Source organism: Cyrtonyx montezumae, unplaced genomic scaffold, assembly GCF_038088225.1.
Source record: "Cyrtonyx montezumae isolate F1298 unplaced genomic scaffold, pur_monq_1.0 scaffold_21, whole genome shotgun sequence".
Taxonomy (NCBI): Eukaryota; Metazoa; Chordata; class Aves; order Galliformes; family Odontophoridae; genus Cyrtonyx; species Cyrtonyx montezumae.
Window position 1 is genome coordinate 5,717,794 of NW_027071948.1, and position 21,895 is coordinate 5,739,688.

Sequence of the window (21,895 nt, forward strand, 5' to 3'; positions counted from 1 at the left end):
TGGCAGTGGCAGAGGAGGGTTTATCAACAGAGGTTCAGATGTGTGCAAATATGCCACACGTGGACAGATGAACCCTACCATGGGGGCTGGTAGGTATGTTTCAGAAGACATGAGGTGGTGCTGAACAGGGAGAACAATCCCATTCTTGTAATTTCTATTCGCCCTGCACTTGTTTGGTGGTATTTACACATACCAGAGAGCTGTCCAGTAACTAAAGTATTTATTTCTGTTATTTATAAACCCACCAGCTGGCCACTGAGCTTCAACCATGGCATTCTCCTACAGAGACCTGGACTCTTAGCTTGCTCTCCTATGTTCTCCTAGAGGCAACAGGCTGAGATGATGCTCAGAGCCAACTGGGCATTGCCTAACGAAGGGACTGTGTGTCCAAAGGGCACTAAGCACCACCACAGAGCTTGGTTACAGTATGAAGCATCCACAACCTTGCAGCTAGAAACCATGTGCACCAGCCAACCTGGACACCTCCAAGGGGCTCCAACAGCCATCACTCCCACTCAAAACACAACTGCCCTCCCATCTTTCCCTCCCTTCCATAAAACAAAACCAATAACCCTTCCGTAATACTGCTCATCAAAACCCTGAACTGAGCAGGCAGTCATTTCATCTCGGCAGACAACAGGAGACCCAACAGTCAGAAACACCTGTCAGGCTGAAACGAATTGCAAAATAACAAACAAGCAAACATGAGGAAATGTGCATATAAAAAACTTTTTCTCCTGGCATATTGTCAATAAGCAATTTTTCCTTCCACAAGGAAAGGATTTAAGTTCTTGAATGATATGATGCTTGGAAATGTCGTTTCCTTTTTGTTAAAAACAAACAAACAAACAAACAACCAATCGACCAAAAAAATTCCAACCCCAAACTCACCAATTGGTGTTAACAAAGGAAGGTAAAAGGACGAATCTCCCAACAATGACAACCGAAAAATAAAGGTACACATCAGCATTTGTAATCAAAATCTACTACATACTGTACTTGGGAAGTCTTCTGGGGAAAGATCATTGGCATCGAGTGAGGACATCACTATAAGTCTTGTGCATATGATATGTATGAAACAATGATGCCATTGGAGGGTGGATGGACGGACCCTTAGGAAACTGTCACTCACAAAACTGTTCCATGACAAGAGAAAATAAAGAGATGTAAAAAGGACTGATTTCCCCATTCCCCACCCCCCGCCCCAGTGTTACAGATTCCTTCTCATTTGACGGAAACAGCCTCTTCTAGTATCAGTTTACTTGCTTAAAAAAAAAAAATGAATGTCTTCAGCTTTTGTAGAAGTCCAACGATTTCTGAGATGCACTTGGTTCCACAGCACCAAAGAGCTTCAGCTCTCCTCTTCCATTTGCCAACAGGGATTTCAGGAAGGACTGCTGGGCATTCCCAGAGCTGCCATCCCATGTGAGCAAGAGAAGTGCTTCTCGTGACCATTCTTTGCATTCATCTTCTTGAAAAGTCTCATTACTCCAGAGGTGTCTGGGCCCAGCTGCAGCAACCCTTGTGCAAGAGGAAATAGATGAAGCTGCTCTATTCTCTTCCTTTGGAGACTCCCATTGGTCTTGGAGCCCTTTTCAAGACTGCAATTGCTTTATTATTATTTAAAAATAATTCACTGTTTGTATGTTTTCAAAATAGCTGTCTTTTCTTGTTCCCTTTTTCCATTGTTTTCCATTGTTTCACCTCCTGGTGACTTCTCGTTGACGGCGATAGGGCATTTCTTCCTGTTGCCATGATCCTCAGAGCAGCTGCCTGTCTCTGATCCACGCAGAACACTCAAGAACTGGAGCTCAGACACACAGGGGCAGAGGGGAGCAGGGCCTCAAGGAAGTGGAGCACGAGGACATGTCGCTATCAAACCTCCACAGACTGAATTTGGTTCATCTGTGCTCTCATCACCTGGATACTGTTCAGAATTTTCTTCTGGTGTCCTGCTAAAGTGACCCCAACTCGTAGAATGTCCCTTTGGGAGGAAAGAAACAAACACCACATTAACATCAGCAAAGATCACAAAGCACATGAGAACAAGGCTATGCCTGAGCATCCCCTTGGAGTGTGCTACACTAGGAGCTGTAGTCTCCAGACTGCATCTGTAGCACTTGTTCCACAAATGCTATGGATGAGTGAGAGCTAGGTGAAACCTCCACTCTTCTGCCTTTTCTTCTCCTGGTTGAACCTCTCAGTCTTTGAATTTTCAGTATAACTGCAGCACCCCCAAAGCACTGGAAACCTCAATACTGAGTGCCAATGCAATGCTCTGCTCACTGCTTGTATGTGAACTGGTCTTGGAAAAGCCATACGATTTCAATCCTTTTATTGTTTGGATTCCTGCAAGCTTGGATTCTCTCTCCTGTTTTGTGAGATAGGAAGTAGAAACCTAATTTCCCATCCTTGGAGATGGACAGACAGGAGGTGATACACTAATGTTACTCCCTCAGTAAGCATGACGAGTGCGCTTGTTACTACTGCATTATCACAGAGTCACAGGATCACTCAGGTTGGAAAAGTCCTCTAAGATCATCCAGTACAATCATCCACCAACACTGCCCACCCTACCACGTCCCTACGTACCACATCTACCACACTGCTCTGATGAGGCCATGAAGTGATATACTTTTGCTACTTATCCTCTTTGCTGAAGCGTGGCAATCTGATTTTTGCACTGCTGCTGTTTTTGATGGCTATTAGGCATCTGGGGAAGATAAAGCTCACACCAAGAGCACGAGTGTTACTCTGCATTAGTGCTATCTCTGATCACTCCAGCTGAGTTTGCTACTCATCTCTCAGCTGGTAGATAAATTTCAGTCATGAATCTTCCTATCAGAGAATGGATGGCATTCGTAAGATGCCACTCATGCCTTACTTTAAGGATTTTCAGTTGCCTTTTCTCTTTCCTTCAGTGTTAGGAACAGAATTTTATTTTAAGAATGGGCATCAATGGGCAAAACAGAACAAATGGGAACTCCAAGGAAATGTGGGAGAAAATCCTTTAGAACAAGTGGCAAATGAGCTTGTGTTTGCTTTAGTGCTTGCTCTACACCTTGTCTCTTTCTGGTCAAACAAAAGAAGCACGAGAAGGAAAGCTGAGGATGGATCTCTGCCACAGATTGACATGTTCTGGCTGCAGAGCACTGCTGAAGCAGCCTTCAGCCTCTGAGAATGGTGGGAGAGTGAGCACCCAAGCCACAGCTTTGCTGCCACTCAAATTTCTGCTCAGCAAAGCAACTGGAAACCTGTTAGTGCACTACACAGCTGTGGCACCAGGTCTGTGCCTGTCACGGTGACTACCTGCCTTGCTGCTGTTTTTCTCCGTGCTGCCAAATAAGCTGAGCTAGGAAAAAGGAATATTCCCCATTGGAAGAGTCTGGCAATTTAAATTTTGCTTTTACTCTGACTGGGAATAAAAAAACCCAAGTCTTTACTCTGGCTCACATCCAGCTTTTCATCCCTCAGGACCCCCAAGTCCCTCTCCACAGGGATGCTCTCAATTAGTTCCGCTCTCAGTCTGTACTCATACCCAGGATTGCCCTGACCTAAGTGCAACACCTTGCCCTTGGCCTCGTTGAACCTCATTAGGTTCAAGTAGATCAGTGCTGAAACCACCTGCATTTGGTACTCTGGAGTAGTTTCCAGTAAACATTTAAAACTTTGCTGGCTATCCCAATTTGAAGAAAAGAAGGTCTTATGGCAGTTCACTTCCACTGACACACGATCAGCTACTTCTGCAAAGACCAACATTCCTTGGAAAGTGGTCTCAAGTAATGCTGTGGAATGATTTTCCAAGGATAAAGGACTTGGACTATCATCTCTATTATTCTGTCCAGTCAAACCAGGTGAGAAATGTGGGAATGAGGTTTGTCAAAACTGATGGGAACACGGGAATGTGCTGAGGGCACCCTTGTGATCACACTGAAGGCACACAGAGAGGACTTGGAAGATATTGTGAGGCATGTGCTAAGGTACTGGGAAAAGTAGCATTTAATGGACACTGAGCACATCCAAGAAAAACGCTGACTTCACTAGCCTGGCTGCAATACCTGTAAAAGATATATTGCATGGAGCCCACCAAAGTTGGCAGGGTTGGGTTGTGGTGTGGGTCTGATGTCCCAGTTTGGTCAAAGTTCTCCTTCGTTATCCTTCAGATTTTAAGGGCTCTCTTCCTGTAGTATGAACACAGCCTACACAGTGCCAAAATCACCCCCATGGCTCTGGGGGTGTACCATGGATACACTGAAACAGTCAGAACTGCCATGTGAATTTCCTGGCAGCAAGTAAGAGCAAAAAGCCAAAAAAGTTCAGTTTGGCTGTTTGTGCGAATACATTCTGATTGAGTGATAGTCTTAAAGTGTGAAATTAGGCATCAATTCCAAGAAACCTTCCTGGTTACCAGGCACGGAAACATCACAGCACTTACAGATGGCTTTAATGCTTGGTGCTTTCCTGGCAAGGGTTTCTAAAGCTAACTGCAACCAACTACAAATCTTTCCCGAGAGGCATCAAAGCCCCAGTTAGCCCCAAGGGACTTCAAAAACTACCACAAATGGATTTCAGCTGCCTGCTTCCTCTGAAGAACTTGCTAAAATTTTGCCACTGAGGAAAGTTTTTTGTGCATACAGGACAATTCAGAACAAAGTAAAACCACGTGGACTTCCAGAGGCCTTTCCTAACCAGAATTTTTTCTGTAGCATATTTGTCTCCTTCACCAACAAGCCATACATACAAGAGGACTGCGGAGTCCTGAAGTGCACTACAGTGGTTGGAGAAGTGCCTGATGCCATCATGAAATCTCCATTTGTTCCATGGAGGGGTTTTGGAGACACTAATGGCAGTTTTCATTTTCACAGTGGGGACATGCAGTGTGAGAACATGGGACAGAATTCTGCAGACACAGAGCAATAAATAGACAAAGTCTGGACACAAGACTGTCTGCAGAATACAGAGTTCTGCAGAAAATGAACAGACCAGAAGGGGTCTACAAGGTAACAAGTTCTATAAGACAATATGAAAAGAAAATAAATTCAATTAGTGATCAGTTGTTGTTGAACTATTTTTCCTTGTGCTTTGGGACTAGAAGCCTGGGCACTTACTCTACAGTCATCTGAGATACTATATCAAAGGTGGTGAAGCCAGCACTGGCAAAGCTCTCCTTGTACTGGCTCATCTTGATGGCATCCAGCCATTCATCCACAGTGTTGAAGCTGGTATAATCTGGGATTGTGCGGTCAAGTAGAGGGAGGTTAACCCTGAAACAAGAAAGAGAGAATGATCACAACAAGCAACAGCAAGTAAGCACATGTATTTCTGCACCCTCCATCAGCTGGAACGACTTGGACCAGCATTACTGAGTACAGTGGAGAGAGACAGGAGTGACCTTGACATCTTTTACTGATCCTCTATAAAGGAGCAAACAACATAGGTCAAGTGGTCTTTAAAACAGCTACCCAGGAGAGATGCAAGGATGGTGCCAACCAGGCCACAAACAACAGCTCCTCTGCAAACAGAAGCCAAAAGACAACAGTATGCATACCCAGAGGAGAGAGGTGCCATGGCTTTCAGACTATTGGGATTTCGGATCATTTTGTCTAAAGTGTTGACAATCTGTCCAAATTTGGGTCTGTGGTTCCGATCCTTCTGCCAACAGTCAAGCATTAGCTGGTGCAGAGCATTTGGACAATCCATAGGGGGTGGCAGCCGATAGTCCTGCTCAATAGCATTTATCACCTGCAACGAGAGGGAAAGAGATCAACAGAGTGGCAATAACATCTTCATCCCTGAATGGAGGAGCAGGCCAAAGAGGCACTCATTTACTTCTTAATGATCCTTTTATTAGCTCCTAAGGGTGACTGTCATGGTGTCAAGATGGCTTTGCCTGATGCCTCTTTGGAGAGAGCATCTTCCTCAAGAGCAACCACAGCTCCCTGTTACTCTGGTAGAAGGATCTCAATATCTCTGTCTGTTTTCACTCCTTGATTATAGCCACCATAGCTTTGTGTAGCACTTTTCTTAGGACCGAAATCTCCTCTGGTGAGCTACCCAAGACATCCTCCTGGGGAAGGACTGGGGAGAGTCCACGCAGCCATCAACACTTGGCTCTGCCACTGACTGAATGTCTTCCCCAACTGCTGCCCGCCTTGCAGCCAGCAGTTACATCCAGCGAGGGGGCACAGCCTGCACTCTCCATCCCTTTTCCCTTCCCTCGCTTCCTCAGACTCTCACACCCTGGGGTCAGGAGGCTAAACTGCAGCAAGTGTCTGCCATGTGCTAATTCACAGGGAGCATCAGCAGCAATTAAGTGGTGACATCTTCTGGGGCACGATGTCCTGCGGCACAAGAAGGGGGAGAAGAGGCTGGCGAGGCAGGGGAGCAGCCAGCATGCAGCAAGCTGTGCTGAGGAGATGGGCATGGGCTCTGACATCCCCACCAGCTGCGTGATGGAGGGAGAAAGCTGCAAGGGAAGACACAGAAGGGAGAGCACAATGACATGGGTGTGGAACAGCAGAGTGCCAAGTGCACGGCAGGATGCCAAGGCAGGGAGAAGGGCAGTGAGCTGTCTACAGTAAATGCTTGAAACTGAAAGGGGTAATGAAACCCAAATGTGAATGGGAAGTGGCCTTTCTGAGAAAGGCCTAGCACTTAACATCCTTCTCTTTGGCACACAGAACTGATGTAAAGATTTTATTGGTATGCTGGGAAAAGGCCATGAATAGCAAGGCTTCAGCTATTAGGGACTTCTTTCAACAAATTCCCCACCAGGCACTGAGGAGGGATTTGCCCTTCTCTGAACCTGATATGGTGAGGATGGAGTTGTATTGACCTGAAAAACGTCTAGTTTGTCACTGGGGTGGAAGGAGTTGTGAGGACCAGGTAGGAAGCCCAAAGACTGAAGAGCCTGTAGAATGACGGAGATAGAGGTGGCAGTAGAGAGGGTCCTAACTGACTGCCCAGAGGCAGTTCTGAAACAAACTAGAGGTCAGGAAGATGCTGTGGCAAAAAGGTTTTCATAGCCAGGCTTGCAGAAGAGAGGTAGGCGAGCCTTCTGCACACCCAAGACCTTGATGTTTTATCCTGAGGGTATCCGAGGCCTAGAAAGCATGAAGGACACTCATCAAAGAGACGGCATAACAAGAACCCTGGAAGATGTTGACCGTGGGCCCCACTCCCATGACAGAAGGTTCTGGACATGCCACAGGCTGTGTCTAGATACAACCACGCCTTTGCAATGCAATCTGCTCTTGCTTTCAGTGTTCCTGCTCCTGGTTTCCTAACAACTCACATCTTGATTGGTCATATCCCAGTAAGGCCGCTCGCCGTACGACATCACCTCCCACATGACAATTCCATAGCTCCACACATCACTGGCTGACGTGAATTTTCGGTACTGAATTGCCTCAGGTGCTGTCCACCGTATCGGAATCTTCCCACCCTGCAGGGAAAAGAAGAAAAAACAACTCAGATTGGACAGCAGCAGAAAAAGAAAGAGCAGTTGAAAGAGACGAGTCCAAAATATCTTTGTCTGATATACCAGTAAAATCCTACAAGAACCTCAGAACTGTCCCTGTCACCAGGATAGGAATGACTCTGTCCAGCCAGTTCTTGCAACCTTCAGGGTTGATGATCTCCCCCATCTGTCTGGTGACCTGTCTGGGGCTGCACCAACCCCCCAGGGAAACAGCTTTTCCTATGAATTCATATATATTCCTATATATTCAACTTGAATGCCCCAAGCTACAATTTTATCCATAGCCCCTTGTTTACATCATATGGTACCAATGAAAACAGTTTAGCTCTGACTTCTTCCTGGTAGCTCTTCAAGTACTACAGGTCAGTTATAAGGGGCCACTCAGCTTTCTTTTTGCCATATTAAACAAGCCCAGCTCCTTCCACCTGCCTACAGCTACAGTAATCCTTGGCATGTCAAAATGTCCACTGTGCTGGCAGTATTCTTGTAGAAAAATTGACGACTGTGAAATTGGAGAAAATGAAACCAATTCTCTTTGAATCCCCTCTCCCATCCTTTTGCTGTCATCTATCTCAGAAGCAGAACAAAAAAAAGAATTAAAAGTGTTAGGTTTAGGTATTCAGCCATTGTTACAATTCACTAGACATCTTCTCACTGGAAGCCCCACAAGATCTGGGAGAGATCATTTCCTACAGATCAGGTCCCAGCCCTATCAACAGTTATTTCCAAGAACACCTCTCATAGGTATTGCAGTGGGGTGATGCTCTCTGCCTCTGCAAAAGATGGTATCAAGGAAAACTACTGCCTGCAGTCTTGCTGCATCAAGGAAGTCTTCAAGTACTCCTGTTTGCAGAAGGTCTCCATAGCTATGACTACAACAGCTGCTGGAATAAAAACTGGGCACAAACTTGCAAGAGAAGACCTTCCTTCATTTATTTGATTGCTATTTCCCACTTGGCACATTATTCCCATTGTTGGTACCCTGAGAAAAGCGTTCTTAACATCAACAGGAGACTTGTCCCTCAGTCCTTCCTTCCCCACCCACCCCTCCTGCTGTGGAAAAGTGGCTTTACCAGTGCGCTGGTGTAAGTGGGATCAGAGGTATCATCCTCCAGGAAACGGGAGAGGCCGAAGTCAGACACCTTGCAGACCAGGTTGCTGTTGACCAGGATGTTGCGGGCAGCCAGGTCCCGGTGCACGTAGTTCATATCAGCCAGATACTTCATGCCAGCTGCGATGCCACGCAACATGCCCACCAGCTGGATCACTGTGAACTGACCATCGTTTTGCTTAGGGAAAAAAGGGAAGAATCCACGTGAGAGGTGCAAATCCACAGCCTGCCGTGGGTGGGCAAACAGCCAGGTGCCTTTGTTTATCCCACGTGTCAAGACACAGCTATGCCACAAGCGCCACAAGTTCCCTCTCAAAGAAAGAGAGGGGAGAACTGAGAGCTGGAAGTCACCCTCACACACCCTACAGGCACCACTACTGACGGCTGCTGACATCCAGAGGTGACAGATCTGCCACACCTTGCACAGAAGGGTTCGGAAGGGGCAATCTATTTCTATTAAGCAAGTGAATTCAACATCCATTCCACACAGTGAATTATTCATTTCAGACTCAGACCTGTAAATATTTGGACACAGCAGCTGGAGGTGAAGCCCCGCTGTGTAAAAGATCTGGCAGAATTCACCTCCATGTCTGTAAAGGAGGAGCTGCTCTGAAACGAGCAATGCTCCTCTAGTACAAGTGTACAAACACACAGAATCACAGAATACCCCGAGTTGTTAGAGACCACAAGGATCACTGATCAACTCCTGGATCAATATGTACAAGCCCAACTCCATCCAATACCATTTCGACCTGAACAGGACGGCCTGACCTAGATGCCATTACATAGAAAGTGAAAGAACAGCAAATTACTTGAGAAAACTTCCTTTTTCTTTTAACCTGGACCTTTGATTTATGTAACTGTACAAAAGAAAAAAAAAAAAGTAAGACTTGGTTCAACCTTGAATACACACAAGATGACAGCCCGCATCCCACCACTTCTCCTTAGACCACAGACTTCCCCAGTGGGCAATGAAGGAGAAGTTATAATGGCACAGGGAAGGAATCTCTCCCTCCAGTCCTCCTCTGACCCTGGGATATCATACCCTCAAGAAGGAGTCCAACGAGCCATTCTCCATGAACTCTGTAATGATCATGACTGGGGAACTCTTGGTCACCACCCCCTCCAGGTGGATGACGTTGGGGTGGTCAAACTGCCCCATGATGCTGGCTTCACTCAGGAAGTCCCGTCTCTGCTTCTCCGTGTAACCAGACTTCAGGGTCTTGATGGCCACAAAGATCTCTCTTTTGCCAGGAAGCTTGAGATGCCCACTGCACACCTCACCAAACTCCCCTGTGAACAGAGAGAAATAGGTTGGGCTCATTGGCCTTTCAGAGCTCTGCCTAACTCCTGAGAGACCCCACTCCTTGGGGCTCCAGCAGTGAACTCCAGGAGAACTCATCCTTTGGTGAGGAGCACTGGGCACTACGGACACACTGGATGTGCTCCAGAGACCACCATGTTCCTGCCAGTCCACGAATGCTGTAGTTCAGCATAAAACCTTAGCACGTTCCTTTTCCTGGTACATTTAAGGCTAAATCCTCATCAAGACCATGCTGTTGGACACAGCCAACATCCCCAGTTCACCTACCTGCCCCAATCACCTGCTCGATTTTCACACAGGAGATATCGATTTCTTTTGCAAATTCCCTGACAGCCTCATTGGGATCCTCGTAGGTAAACGGATCGATGTAAATCTTCATCCCTGGAGTCACTGCATAAAGGTGAGGGAGAGAGTCAGACAGACACAAACGGAGTGACCAAAAGTTGACATCAAGAGAAACCTATTTGTGTGTGCATGTGCGAGTCCACGTGGGACTGTGTGCCCATGACTGCATGTATACCCACATACGCACACGTGTGTGAGAGTACATTTGTGTGTGTGCATGTTTCTGTGCAAACTAATGCATGTGTATGCAGGGGGTTAGAGCAACCAGGGAGCTGCTCAGCAATCCTGGCCTTCCCTGCATCCTGCTTCCATCACGTCAGATGCATGGGAAAGCAGAAGAGAACACCTCGGCTTGTGTGGTGCAGGACCTAATCCTGGAGATGGTGAGGGTTGCCTTGAGATCCATGCTGCTCTTGGTTCTCTTCCACATGGGTGGCTCCAAGGTGCCTAGTACTGCTGTACAGCCACAAGCCAGACTGAGCCCTCCATCAGAGATTCTGTGGCCCTTCCAGGGCTAATGCAATCAGGACAGCATGTCCAGTCTGTCCCCTGTTCTGACTGCTACCTACAGCCTAGGACAGCTCTAGACCATAATCCTGGGCTCTGGCCATTCCCCTGACTGGGAATATTTGTAAAGCAGAGACCATAGAAATAGAGGCACAACCCCCAGGTCCAGATGTAGGATGGTGGTCAGTCTCATACAGGCGAGATGCTGCGATGCTAAGGCTCCAGGCTCCCCACACCTTGGCAATCTGCTAAGCATAAGCTGTAGCCTCTCTACAGCAATTGCTGCTGGGAAACAGAGTAGGGACTATGCTTTGGATTGGTGTCTTGAGTGATGTGGCTAAAAGGCACCCCAGGCCTGTTATCAGTCTGTCTGTATCTGGTGGCACCTCGCCTATTGTGACAGTTGTGAAGGCACAGCTATTAATGCCATCCCAGCCTGAAGCTGTCATGTTGCACACCAGACCCCGGCAGAAAGTGAGAACGTATGTTTACACATGCAGCAAGGATTGACAAACAACTGAGAGCTGCATTTACATAATCTTTCTTGAAGAGTGTCATTTTTAGTGGTAAGTTATAGCAATGCAGCCAGCACAATGCTGCTCTGGCATGGAGTCACCATTCAGTGCTCTGCCTTGTGGAAAATGTTTCCAAGATAAGAGCAGAAACACCAGTGAGTCCCGTGCCAAAATATTACTGATGATCTCCAGGCACAACCATTTTCTGAATAAAGCCCAAAGTCTGTAAAGGAACGAAGTGCAAACATCCCGAAGCTGCAAATATAACATGATGTACATAACAACTGAGATTGGAACAAAGCAGAATTTTAGCGACAGATCTCTAGCTAGGAAGCAGAAAGGCATTTTAGAGGGCATGCAGCCAAGGGCTGGTGAGGAGAATGAGGGTGAGGCAGGGTGCGTAGGGAGGCTGGAAGCAGGAATGTTGGCTGTGAGGGAGTGCCTTGTAGTGCGTGAGGACGTCAAAGAGACAGGCTGCAAGAGAGGGCATGCTGTGTACTGTGTCTATTATGTAGTATCATTTTGAGGTGGAAGGGACCCTAAGTCTAGTCTGTCTCCCCTGCAATGACACCCACAGCTCCATCAGGTGCTCAGAGCCCCTCCAGTCTGACCTTGGGTGCTCTCTGGGCAACCTGTACCAGTGCTTCATCATCATCACTGTAAAAAACTTCTTCCTTATACCCAATCTAAATCTCCGTATACAGATATAGAACCCTACAGATACAAAAATACCCCCTATAATACATATAGACACAATGCAAAACATAAATGTGTATGTTTTATGTTTTAACATAAACATAGATCATGTTTTCTGGGATTCTGGAAGCAGTGGGATGGTCAATGGCAAAGGCACCATGCCAGCTCCTGCAGGAGGACAGTGCTCCATGGGAAGCAGGTAAGTTGGGGGAGGATCACTCTGCTGCCCTCAAGCTGGGAAAAGCTCAGGAATCTGAGCAGCAAGACAAGGCATGGTGGCAGGGGTTGTACAGAAGGAGAGGGTGAGGTTTTGTGGGCACGTGGAAGGGTTTCTGTTTGATGTTGCAGAGGTTTACTGAGCATGCATGGGTGCCTGATTCATTGCCAGTAACCAGAGCACAAAATCTACCAAGCGTGGCAGAGACCACGGAGGACAAGTGGGGGATCTAGATGATGCAAGTGAGTGATTCAGGGAACAAATGGCAAACTTGGGTTCTGGGGGATGCAATATGCTGGTTCAGAATGCACAAGGCTGCTACAGCCACTGTCTAGAAAGGGTGTGGGGGACAGGGGGCAGGCTTCAGCAGGTGCATAGTGAGGTCAGAGAATCACAGAATCCTTAGAGTTGGAAGGGACCTCTGAAAACCATCTAGTCCAACTCCCCTGCACTGAATAGGGATGGGGGGAAGAAGTGGAGGGCAAGCAGACGTAAGCCAAACATGCAGCCCAGATCCCTTCAGTTTCCTGGAAGAGCTTTGCCTTGTTAGACAGAAGCTTTCTAAAGAAGGATCTGGCCACACTTCTGGGAGCCCTGGCTAACACAATGATCCTCTTGTCTTCACATGCACAAATCTGCCTGGCTAAAGACCCTGAGCCCTGCCCGTACAACGCAAGGAATGAGTGAACAGGAACACAAACCGAAGAGAGAGCGGACCCCCAGGCCTGGCGGGGGACCACGGTACGTACTGTGGCCACTGGTATAGTGCTGCAGCTTGTCAGTGTACTCAGAGTCGGCACGCTCAAAGCCCCGTCTTCTGGAAAGAAAGGGAGTCCTGAGCACCGTGCACAGCTCAGCTGAGGCTGAGAAATGCACTGAGAGGTTATCTCTTTCCCCCACTTTGTGGAATCGTAGACCACCCCAAATTAAAAGGATTCATGAGGATCACAGAATCATTAAGGTTGGAAAGATCACTAAGATCACCTAGTCCAACCATCAGCCCATGTCTGTGACTGCCCACTGAGTCCCAACTCCTGAACACTTAGCATTCCCACCTACATCCTCTCCAACTTCTACTCCAGGCCACCCTCCATCTCTAGCTGCCCTCCCTTTGCACAGCCCCAGCACACGGGGCCTTTTGGTACCCAGTCCTGGTGCTCTCAGACTGACCTACCTGTTGCACACAATAATGATGACAACAACAGCAATGAGAAACACCAGTCCTGCTGCAGAGGAGCCAATGATGAGTGGCAGCTTCTCCTGGACACTGGTCTGGTACTCAGCTGGAAGGAAGAGGGAATGGGTTGACAAAACGTTCATCAAGGATGGCCTGTATTTGCATGGCTACTGCTATGGTGCTTCTTGGCATGGTTTTTGTCTGGGCTAGCTATGTCCAGAGCATGTCTCATGTTGGCTCTGACAGAAGATGTTCTCAAGCAGGAAGGCTGGATGGAGCTATCCTCTTTGGGTGGGAGTGTTTAGTCCTGTGGATGCATGCTGTTCCTTGCTACTTGGCCTCGAGGCTAGAAAACTGGCTTGGCTTGTTTTATTTAGCTGCACAAATGTAGAAAGTAGAGACCCAAAGCACATTTGTCATCAACAGCTCTGCAGATGAACAACATAAATTCCATTTCCTTTAAATCCAACTGAAAAGGCAGGTGCCCATGCCAGAAAAGCTTGGCAGAAATTGGCCTAGACTATATGATTTCCTGCATGGAATATCAAGTACCCATATCTGTCTCCAGTGCTTGCCAGGTTGAATAAATCCATGTGACTTACCAATTCACCCTTGATGGGATTATCAGGGAGGGGACAAGCAGTGCAACCAGTGCACCTCCATCTTGTTCAAGGATCTCTAGACCTTTTTTCATGTTTATGCACAAGCAACTGAAGACTCACCTTCAGTCATGGTCTGGAAGTACATCTTGCCACTATACCGGCCATACCCAGCCACGGTGCGTGCTCGCACTTGGAAGACGTAGATGGTGCCAGCTTTGAGGTTTTGCACTGTCACAGTGTTGGTGGGGCTCTTCACTGTTGTTGAATTTAACTCACTCAGGTTCTGCCAAGAAAATATACATCTGTCATCAGAAAAGAGAGTCTAGGCATTGGACATCGCTCCAGAATCAGGCACTGCATTGCTAAGAAGTATAGAAATTCCAGATTTCCGTCCCACCCTTTTTGTGTGGTTACTCACCCAATTCATCCTTTTCAGTAGCACCTCCCATTGGGAAGGTGAGGTTGTTTTGGCGGGATCACTGGTTGGAACAGAACCCTAAAAACCCTGGCAAGTTTACAAGTGAGTCACTGAGAACTGCTGCCTTCAAGGAGCTCAGCAAGCCCACCAAGACCAGGATCACCAGTGAGGTGAGGTGTCTCACTTCTCTTGAGACTTTAGGCAGGGACTGGTAGAAAGAAAACACACAGATAGAGTTTGCATAATCCCATCAAGTGGGATCTGTGGGTGAAGGACTTTTCAGTTTTGAAACTCCAATAGGTGGCAGGGAGGGATTTCTTCTTGTCTCATGCTACCATGAGGTAGATCAGAGCAAGATCCAGCCCAGAAGGCCAACTGCATCCTGAGCTGTATCAAAAGAAAGGTTTCTGTCTACACCAATGCATGCACAGCATGGGAAATTAACAGGAAGAGCTGAAAGCCACTGTTCAACTACAAAACGATGACCTAATTGCTATCATGGAAACATTGGTGGGACCATTCACACAATTGGACCATGACAATCAAGTTGATACAACAGAATGAAGGGACATCATCCAAATGGATCTGGACAGGCTCCAGGAGTGGGCCCAAAAGAACCTAACTGAGGTTCAACAAGGCCAAGTGCGAGCTGCTGCAATTGGGTTGGAGCAATCCCAAGTATGTGTACAGAGGGGGAGAGTCACTCACAGACAGCAGCCTTGTGGAGAAGGGCTTAGGGGTTTTGGTGCACTCAATAAGCTGAGTTATGGATAGAAAGACAACAAAGATCAAGAAAAAATGAGCTCACAGAAAACTGATGGCCTTGTTTGTGTGATGGCCTTGGGTCTTTCCCAGGAAGGCAAGAAGAGGAGTATGTCAGAAGTGTTTTCACTTTTACTGCCCAAGGGCTCAGATGAAACCTCCCAGGCCCTTGGATGGCATTAACACTACAATTGTTTTTAAATCATCTGTCCAACTGTTTGAGAGTACCTCCTCTCCAAACTCATCATCCTGGAGGATTTTAAGTTGAATGCCACAGATATGCTTACAAGATGGTTTATAGGCTAGGAAATGGATGGCTGAGGAAGGTACACTCATTCCTACGCTCTCTAATCCCCTTGTGCAAGGAAAAAGCATTCATGTTTCCACAAACCCATGGCTGGAACCAGGCAGAGGATGACTGCAGTTTAATCACACCTCTGTAGCACTTTCCCTCAAGCCCAACAAGGCACAGACTTAAAAAGGGCTTGGATAATCCCTTAATAAATCTTCTCTTTCCCTTCTTCATATTGCTCAGACATCATCCCTTCAGCAGCTTGCTGGTTCCCTTCAAACACTCCTCTCCTTTCACCCTCCTGAGCTTCTCCAGCATGTCCAGGTGGTTTAAAGTCTATGTTCCTTTGCTGTTTCTCCCACCTCACTTTTGCAGGGCTTTTCCAGATGATTTCGCTTTGAGTTTGAAAATAACGTACTTCTAACTTCCTGATAGACTTCATTTTGTGTCCTCATCTGGTTCTTCTCCCTCTGAGCCAAATCTATTCTGAAACTGAAGTCTGATCAACAAAGAGTTTCTTGAAACATGCATAGTCTGTGAAACGCCCGAAGGATTTGCAGAAATGGTTTCTAAAAAGTCATGTTTTATCAGCCAAAAAAAAAAAAAAGCAAAGAAAAATGTCAACCAACTTAATTTGGCAGACAGTTCCTCTCTGCATCTGCACAGCAGCAATCTGTTGTGGTTCCTGAAGCAAACAGAGTCACACGTACAAAGCCAGTCCAAGGCTGGATGCCAAATAATAACACAAACCTGAATTTCAGCCCCCATGGGATCAATGCATTAGGAGGGATGCACGGATGTGGTAGGAGGGTCATTCTGGCTGCTCTGGGGATAGATCCTTGGGGCCCACAGCTCCTTACTCTTCTGGGTAACACCACTGAGCAACTGTATCTGGGGACATCTCACAGGTACAGAACCAAAGAATCATCAAGGTTGGAGAAGACCATGAAGATCATCCAGTCCAACCATTAACATTTCCAATCCCTGACAGGTATATGATCAAGTGTCCCTCTTGTAAGTAAAAAAAGGATGCAAAAAAATGTACCAAGAGGTTCAAAGCCCAGGAAGAGAGAGCTCTGCAGTGACAGCACTCGAGCAGCTTGGGTTGCCCCCTCTGCCTGTGCTAGTGTCTCCTGAAAGCCTTTTGCCATAAAAGCCATCGCCCAAGTGTAGCTTGGAACACTTGTCCTTGGGATCAGGGATAGACTTTCTCCAAATCTTTGACAACAGGGGAAAGTAGATGAACACCTTGTTGCTGGCTGCCAAGACAGGCCATGAACAGCAGCTTCCCCTTTAGTCAAGCCTCCCCCACAAAACTGAAGGAAAAAAGAAAGAGGATGAGACTAAGAGAAAATAAGATTGGCAGAATGAACTGCCTGAGATCATTCTGAGTGTCCCTGGGGAAAGGACCCTTCTCGCTTTCCAGATGTGTCTTGTTACCTTCTCATCCATCTTGCCATGTATTCTGGGATCATCTCCAAGGGTCAAATAAAAGGCTGTGATTTATGCAATATAGGTCAGGACCTATTTAACAGGCTACGAAGAAGCTCCTCCCGCCTCCCTGTTCTCCCCCTAGCTCTTGGTGATGAGAAAATAGGTCACAGGCAGGCAGTGGGGGGGATTAATCATTTCTTCCGGCAACTGCTGGGAAAATATTTTCAGTTCCATTTAATCATAAAGCTTTTTAATTAGTTAGTTTGCATTTTTTTAACATATAGTTTATAAGCTCTTAGGCAAAGGGACAGATTACTGGAAGGAGAAATCTGCTTTCCAAACCCCATCTCCATTGTGTAGCATGGAGGAAGTTCAATAGTCATGCAGAGCTTGGCATGTCCTGGGACCAACATCGGTGCAGTCTTCATATCCCTTAGCAGACCCACAGGACACCACTCCTCCACTGGGAGAAGGTGGAATTGGGGATGGAAGAGTCAGAGCTATGGGATCCTTTCACGTGAGCCTCGCCTTAAGTTGGTAGTGCAAGATGTTCCTTCCGTGGGGATCTAGAGCAGCTTCCCCCTGGAATAACACTCAGGTAAAGGGGTTGAGGCTGCTGCACACAGGTACAAACTCATCTTCTGTGCAAATGCACTGACACAAAATCACCAAGATTGGAGAGTCAGCTAGCACGACCCTTCCTGGCACAACATGCTAAGTGACAACCCTACAGTCTCCACTCCCCACTAACAGAAAGGAAAAAACTAAACCCTGAACCTGGTTGCTGGCGGCCTGGCTCTCCCTGCAATGAGTTCACCTTACGTAAGTGATGGAGAGACGAAGGAAGGAGAAGCTTTTCCTGAAAGACCAACACGATTATGCTGCCTAAGCACTGAGCTGCAACCATTGCTTTGCTCCAAAACGTTGGCAGCCAATGCCACGCACACTGGTGAGCCAAATGCAGTAGCCAGTGCACGCCCTTTGCATCACCTCCTCTCCCCAAATCTTGCAGCCAATCCCTGCCAAGGTAATTGCAGTACCTTCTCATAATATTGCAGCTCATAATCCAGGATGACTCCGTTGGGCTGGTCAGGCTGAGACCATGACAGGGTAATGCTGTCCACAGTGCGGCTGACCTGGTGCATGATGGACACGGCTGAGGGAGCTGGAAGAGAAAGAGAGAAGCCTCAATCAGTGCTTGCACAGACACGACCACATCCCCTGGCTGGAGGCAAGCAGCTGTCATTTTTTGCTGTTTGGAGCTACTGAACTTGCTTCCAGCAGTGGCAGGACTCTCCAGGGGTCTGGAGATCCTGGTTTTTGCTTTTTGAAGACATTAGTTCAGGTTTTCACTGCTCACATAATTAGAAACCACACAGGGCAGCATCTTTGGCAAGAAAACTGGAAAGAGATCATTCATTCCGAGGCAGAATGAGCGCAGGGTTGGAGCAAACACAGCCTTGTTCTCCTGGAAAAGTGCTACCAGCCCAATAATATATAATCCTCCCTGCTTGCCATGGGGAAGTAGGGGGGTTTTGTACTTTGACATTTGCATAGAGAGGCTTTATAAGGCACAAGCAGACGCAGGAAGCAAGCAGCTTCTCTCCAGCTTGGTGTGCTGGGTCTGCAAGTTGCACATGCCAATCAAGGGAGGTGCATACAGCAGCCTGAGCATGCAACACAAACCTGACCTGACATGCTGACAATGGTGAGTCTTCTGCCGAGTCAGAATGCCCTGGAAGTAGCACACCCACAGACGCTGCTTGTCCCACTGAGCACAGTGGGACCTTCCAGCAGCTCCTCGGACAATCCAGGCAGCTGTCCACCCCCTGCACTGCCCTGGTGTTGCCTATGGCCAGGTAGGAGCACTGCACAGTCTGTGCTGTGGGAAAAGGGGCAGGCAGGGAGCTGTGCTAACAGCAGGTGGGGCAGGGACCACCGTGTTACCGAGCTACTGGGCAACTCAGCAACCCCAGTCCCTCCTTGTTGTCCCAGTCCCACTCCTTCAGGGCCCATATTTACACATTCCTGGGACCAGTTTCTCACGCTGATGCTAAGATAAGACACAGGTAACATTTCCGGAGCCTGCCAGCTCTTGTCAGAACTTGCTGTTTCTTCATCAGCACGCATCTCATAGGGCACCTGCCATCTCCAAGAAAGAACACTTCCCTCTGCAGAGAAAGGCTTTAGAAGGAAGATGAGGCCAAGCTACAGATGGCCCTGCAGTAGTGATGGGCTCTGCACTGAGATGAACACTCAGCCTGTGGGTGCTTTGGGAATCACAGAATGGACTGAGTTTGAAGAGACCCTTAAAGGCCACCTGGTCCAACCTCCCTGCAATAAAGCAGGGACACCCACTGCTCCATCAGGTGCATCCTGACCTTGGGTGTCTCCAGGGATGGGGCATCCACCACTTCTCTGGGCAACCTGGTGGGAAACCCACAGTCCTAAACACCAGGACAGGGCTCTGAGCACTGATGGAGCTGTGGGTGCCCCTGTTCACTGCAGGGGTGTTGGACCAGGTGTCCTTTAAGGATCCCTTTCAACTCAATCCATTCTATGATCCTCAGCAACTTCTCTTGTTGTGAGAGACATCAGGGAAATGCTCAATAATGAAATCACAGAAAGATTTAGGTCAGAAGTGACCTCTGGAGGGTTCTAGTCCCACTAGCTGCTCGATGATGAGTACTTTCAAAGTCGCATCACTTTGCTTAAGGTCCATCCCCAACTGACATCCAAATACATCCAAGCCTGGAGACCCCACAGGCTCTCTGAGTACCTTTCCAGAAGTATTTAAAGCATACAGAGGAATAGCTAAAAGGGAAAGAGATGAAAAAAGCACAGTCTGGGGTAGTGCTACCCAGTGATAACCTCATCACACCTTGTGATGAGGCTCTAACACAAACACCAAGCACCTCTGTGACCGGTCTCAACCACGGCACACAGAGAGCTTTGCTGATATGGGACATGATGAAGTGACAAACTACAGAAAAAACTGTAAGATACGGACACTTTCTGACACATGATAGACACTGCTGGGCAAAGATGGCAAAAACTGCAAAATATCTAAGCTGACTTCCCTGAACTGTTGTTTCTGAATAAGCTGTAAGCTTCCCTTAGGTTGTTGAGTATTTCAAAGCAAACACATAACGAACTGCAAAGAAGAGAAGACAAAATGAAGTCTTTGTTGTTTCAGCTTGCTTTGTGCAAAGCTCTTTCCAGGACTATCCAGAGCACAGCTGGGCTGTTAATGCCAAAGATTCCACGGCGGCACTTAACCTGGCACTGCGGGACCGGTCACCTTGTTCCAGGAGCAGTGAGTCCTCTTTGTTGCCTCGTGACAAAAGAAAGAGCTTTGGGGACCATTTCCAGGTCAGTGCCCAGCACCAAGGACACTCCCTTTGCCACTGGTTCTCCCTTGCTCATGGAAGGCATTTGAATTAGTGTTGCTGTGGAAAAGGGATGCTTTTTCTTGACTGAAACCCTCGAGCCCCACACTACTTGAAGGTAAAATGAATGATGCAAGTCCTTGAAAGACACTTTCCTACATCCTCGTTATCTGGTACAGCCTCAGATTCTTTGGATTCCTCTTAGAGATGCCCCGTGGCTGGAGAAATAAACCATGCCAAAACTACTGCTGGAGTGTAAAACCTGCTTAATGAAAATCCCCTGATGTAAAAAGGCAGATGACCTGTCTCCTGCTGTAACAAAATCTGCAGTGCTGGGGAGGAGATGCAGCAAAATCTCTCACGAGGTGATCTCTCTGTGCACAAGCACAAGAGGAATGCAAGGGATGCTACCATGGTTGTCACCCCAAGGGTGAGCTCTGCCACACAGCCAGACCCCTGACTGACCATTTCCCACGACAAGCCACAGAACTGCTGGGAAGGAAACGTAAAGCCATCATTTGCTCTGGTAAGGGAAGTACCAAAGATACAAATAAGCAAGGAGCTTTAACAGCAGAGAATCACAACATGGCTTAGCTTGGAAGAGTCCTTAGGTTGGATCCAGTTCCAACTCCTCCAGTGCACTGGTTGCCCCTTGCCAGACCAGGTTGCCCAGGGCTCCATCCAGCCTGGCCTTGGGCACATTCAGGGATGGGGCATCCATTACCTCTCAGGGCAGACAGTCTTTGCTTCTCTTGTCTTGCAGTCACTGTCAAAGTCAGTCTAAAACGACCTTCTGCATGAGTACTCAAAGTTAGCAAAAGGGGAATGGGCAAGAAAAGGCCTCCTTCTCTCTTCTACTTCACCATAGCCATGCTGTAGAAGAAACTTGTCAATGGGAAGTGCTCTGGTATCTCCCAGGGCAGTGTTTCTTGCCAAGATAACTAGCCTGGCACCTTACTTGTGTACAGTTGAAGCTCAAGAGACCGTATTGGGGAGAGAGATGAAGCAGAAGGCTCAGGTGCCTCCTCATTTCTGAAAGCTGAAGGATGTTTGCTTGCTGATGGATTTCTCATCTTGGGCTTTATTGACAAGCTTATTTCCGTTAAAGAAACAGATTCTTGGCCATGCAGTGCACTTACCCCAGGTGCTGGGCTAGCATTCTCTGAGTAAATAAGGATGAACATCTTGCCTCTGACCACGAGACAAAAGGTGGGGCTGGAGAAGACTCTGAGCAACCTGATCTAGCTGTGTTCACTGTGGGAGAGTTGGACTAGGTGGCCTTCAGAGGGTCCCTTCCCACGCAAATGATTCTACGATCTCTGACAGCTCTAGATTTCTCCATGGGAGCTAGCACTGTTATTCCCTCTTGATGGTTGGACTCAATGATCTTAGAGGTCTTTTCCAACCATCATGATTCTATGGATCTCTGGATTTCTGCTGAGAGGCTCAAATAATGATACCTAAACTCAAAGCTGAGTCTCCCTCCTACCATGGGGATATCTACATCCGAGCTCCTGGATATTGATGACGAGGTCTCCAATGACGACAAGAGAGGCAGGGCTGAGCCACATGTTACCTCTGAAGCTCAGCATGTATTTCCAGATAATAAAGAAATTATTATTCCCT

General features: G+C 47.4%; 1 protein-coding gene across 2 annotated transcripts in view; it reads right to left on the minus strand.

Moving 5' to 3' along the window:
• Positions 1 to 710: 710 nt before the first annotated feature.
• The window catches only part of EPHB2 (EPH receptor B2), a 95,972-nt gene continuing 74,787 nt past the window's right edge, over positions 711 to 21,895 (minus strand). Inside the window, exons 6-16 of one of the 2 annotated variants that reach the window (XM_065738201.1) lie at positions 17,921 to 18,045; positions 14,095 to 14,257; positions 13,370 to 13,478; positions 12,945 to 13,012; positions 10,183 to 10,305; positions 9,637 to 9,884; positions 8,554 to 8,769; positions 7,295 to 7,444; positions 5,549 to 5,742; positions 5,109 to 5,264; positions 711 to 1,984 (exon numbers count right to left, since the gene is read on the minus strand). In XM_065738201.1, the coding sequence (XP_065594273.1) occupies positions 1,876 to 1,984; positions 5,109 to 5,264; positions 5,549 to 5,742; positions 7,295 to 7,444; positions 8,554 to 8,769; positions 9,637 to 9,884; positions 10,183 to 10,305; positions 12,945 to 13,012; positions 13,370 to 13,478; positions 14,095 to 14,257; positions 17,921 to 18,045 (1,661 nt within the window). In that variant the 3' untranslated portion in view covers positions 711 to 1,875. The remainder of the gene's footprint in view (positions 1,985 to 5,108; positions 5,265 to 5,548; positions 5,743 to 7,294; positions 7,445 to 8,553; positions 8,770 to 9,636; positions 9,885 to 10,182; positions 10,306 to 12,944; positions 13,013 to 13,369; positions 13,479 to 14,094; positions 14,258 to 17,920; positions 18,046 to 21,895) is intronic. The other variant, XM_065738202.1, reaches the window with a different exon arrangement.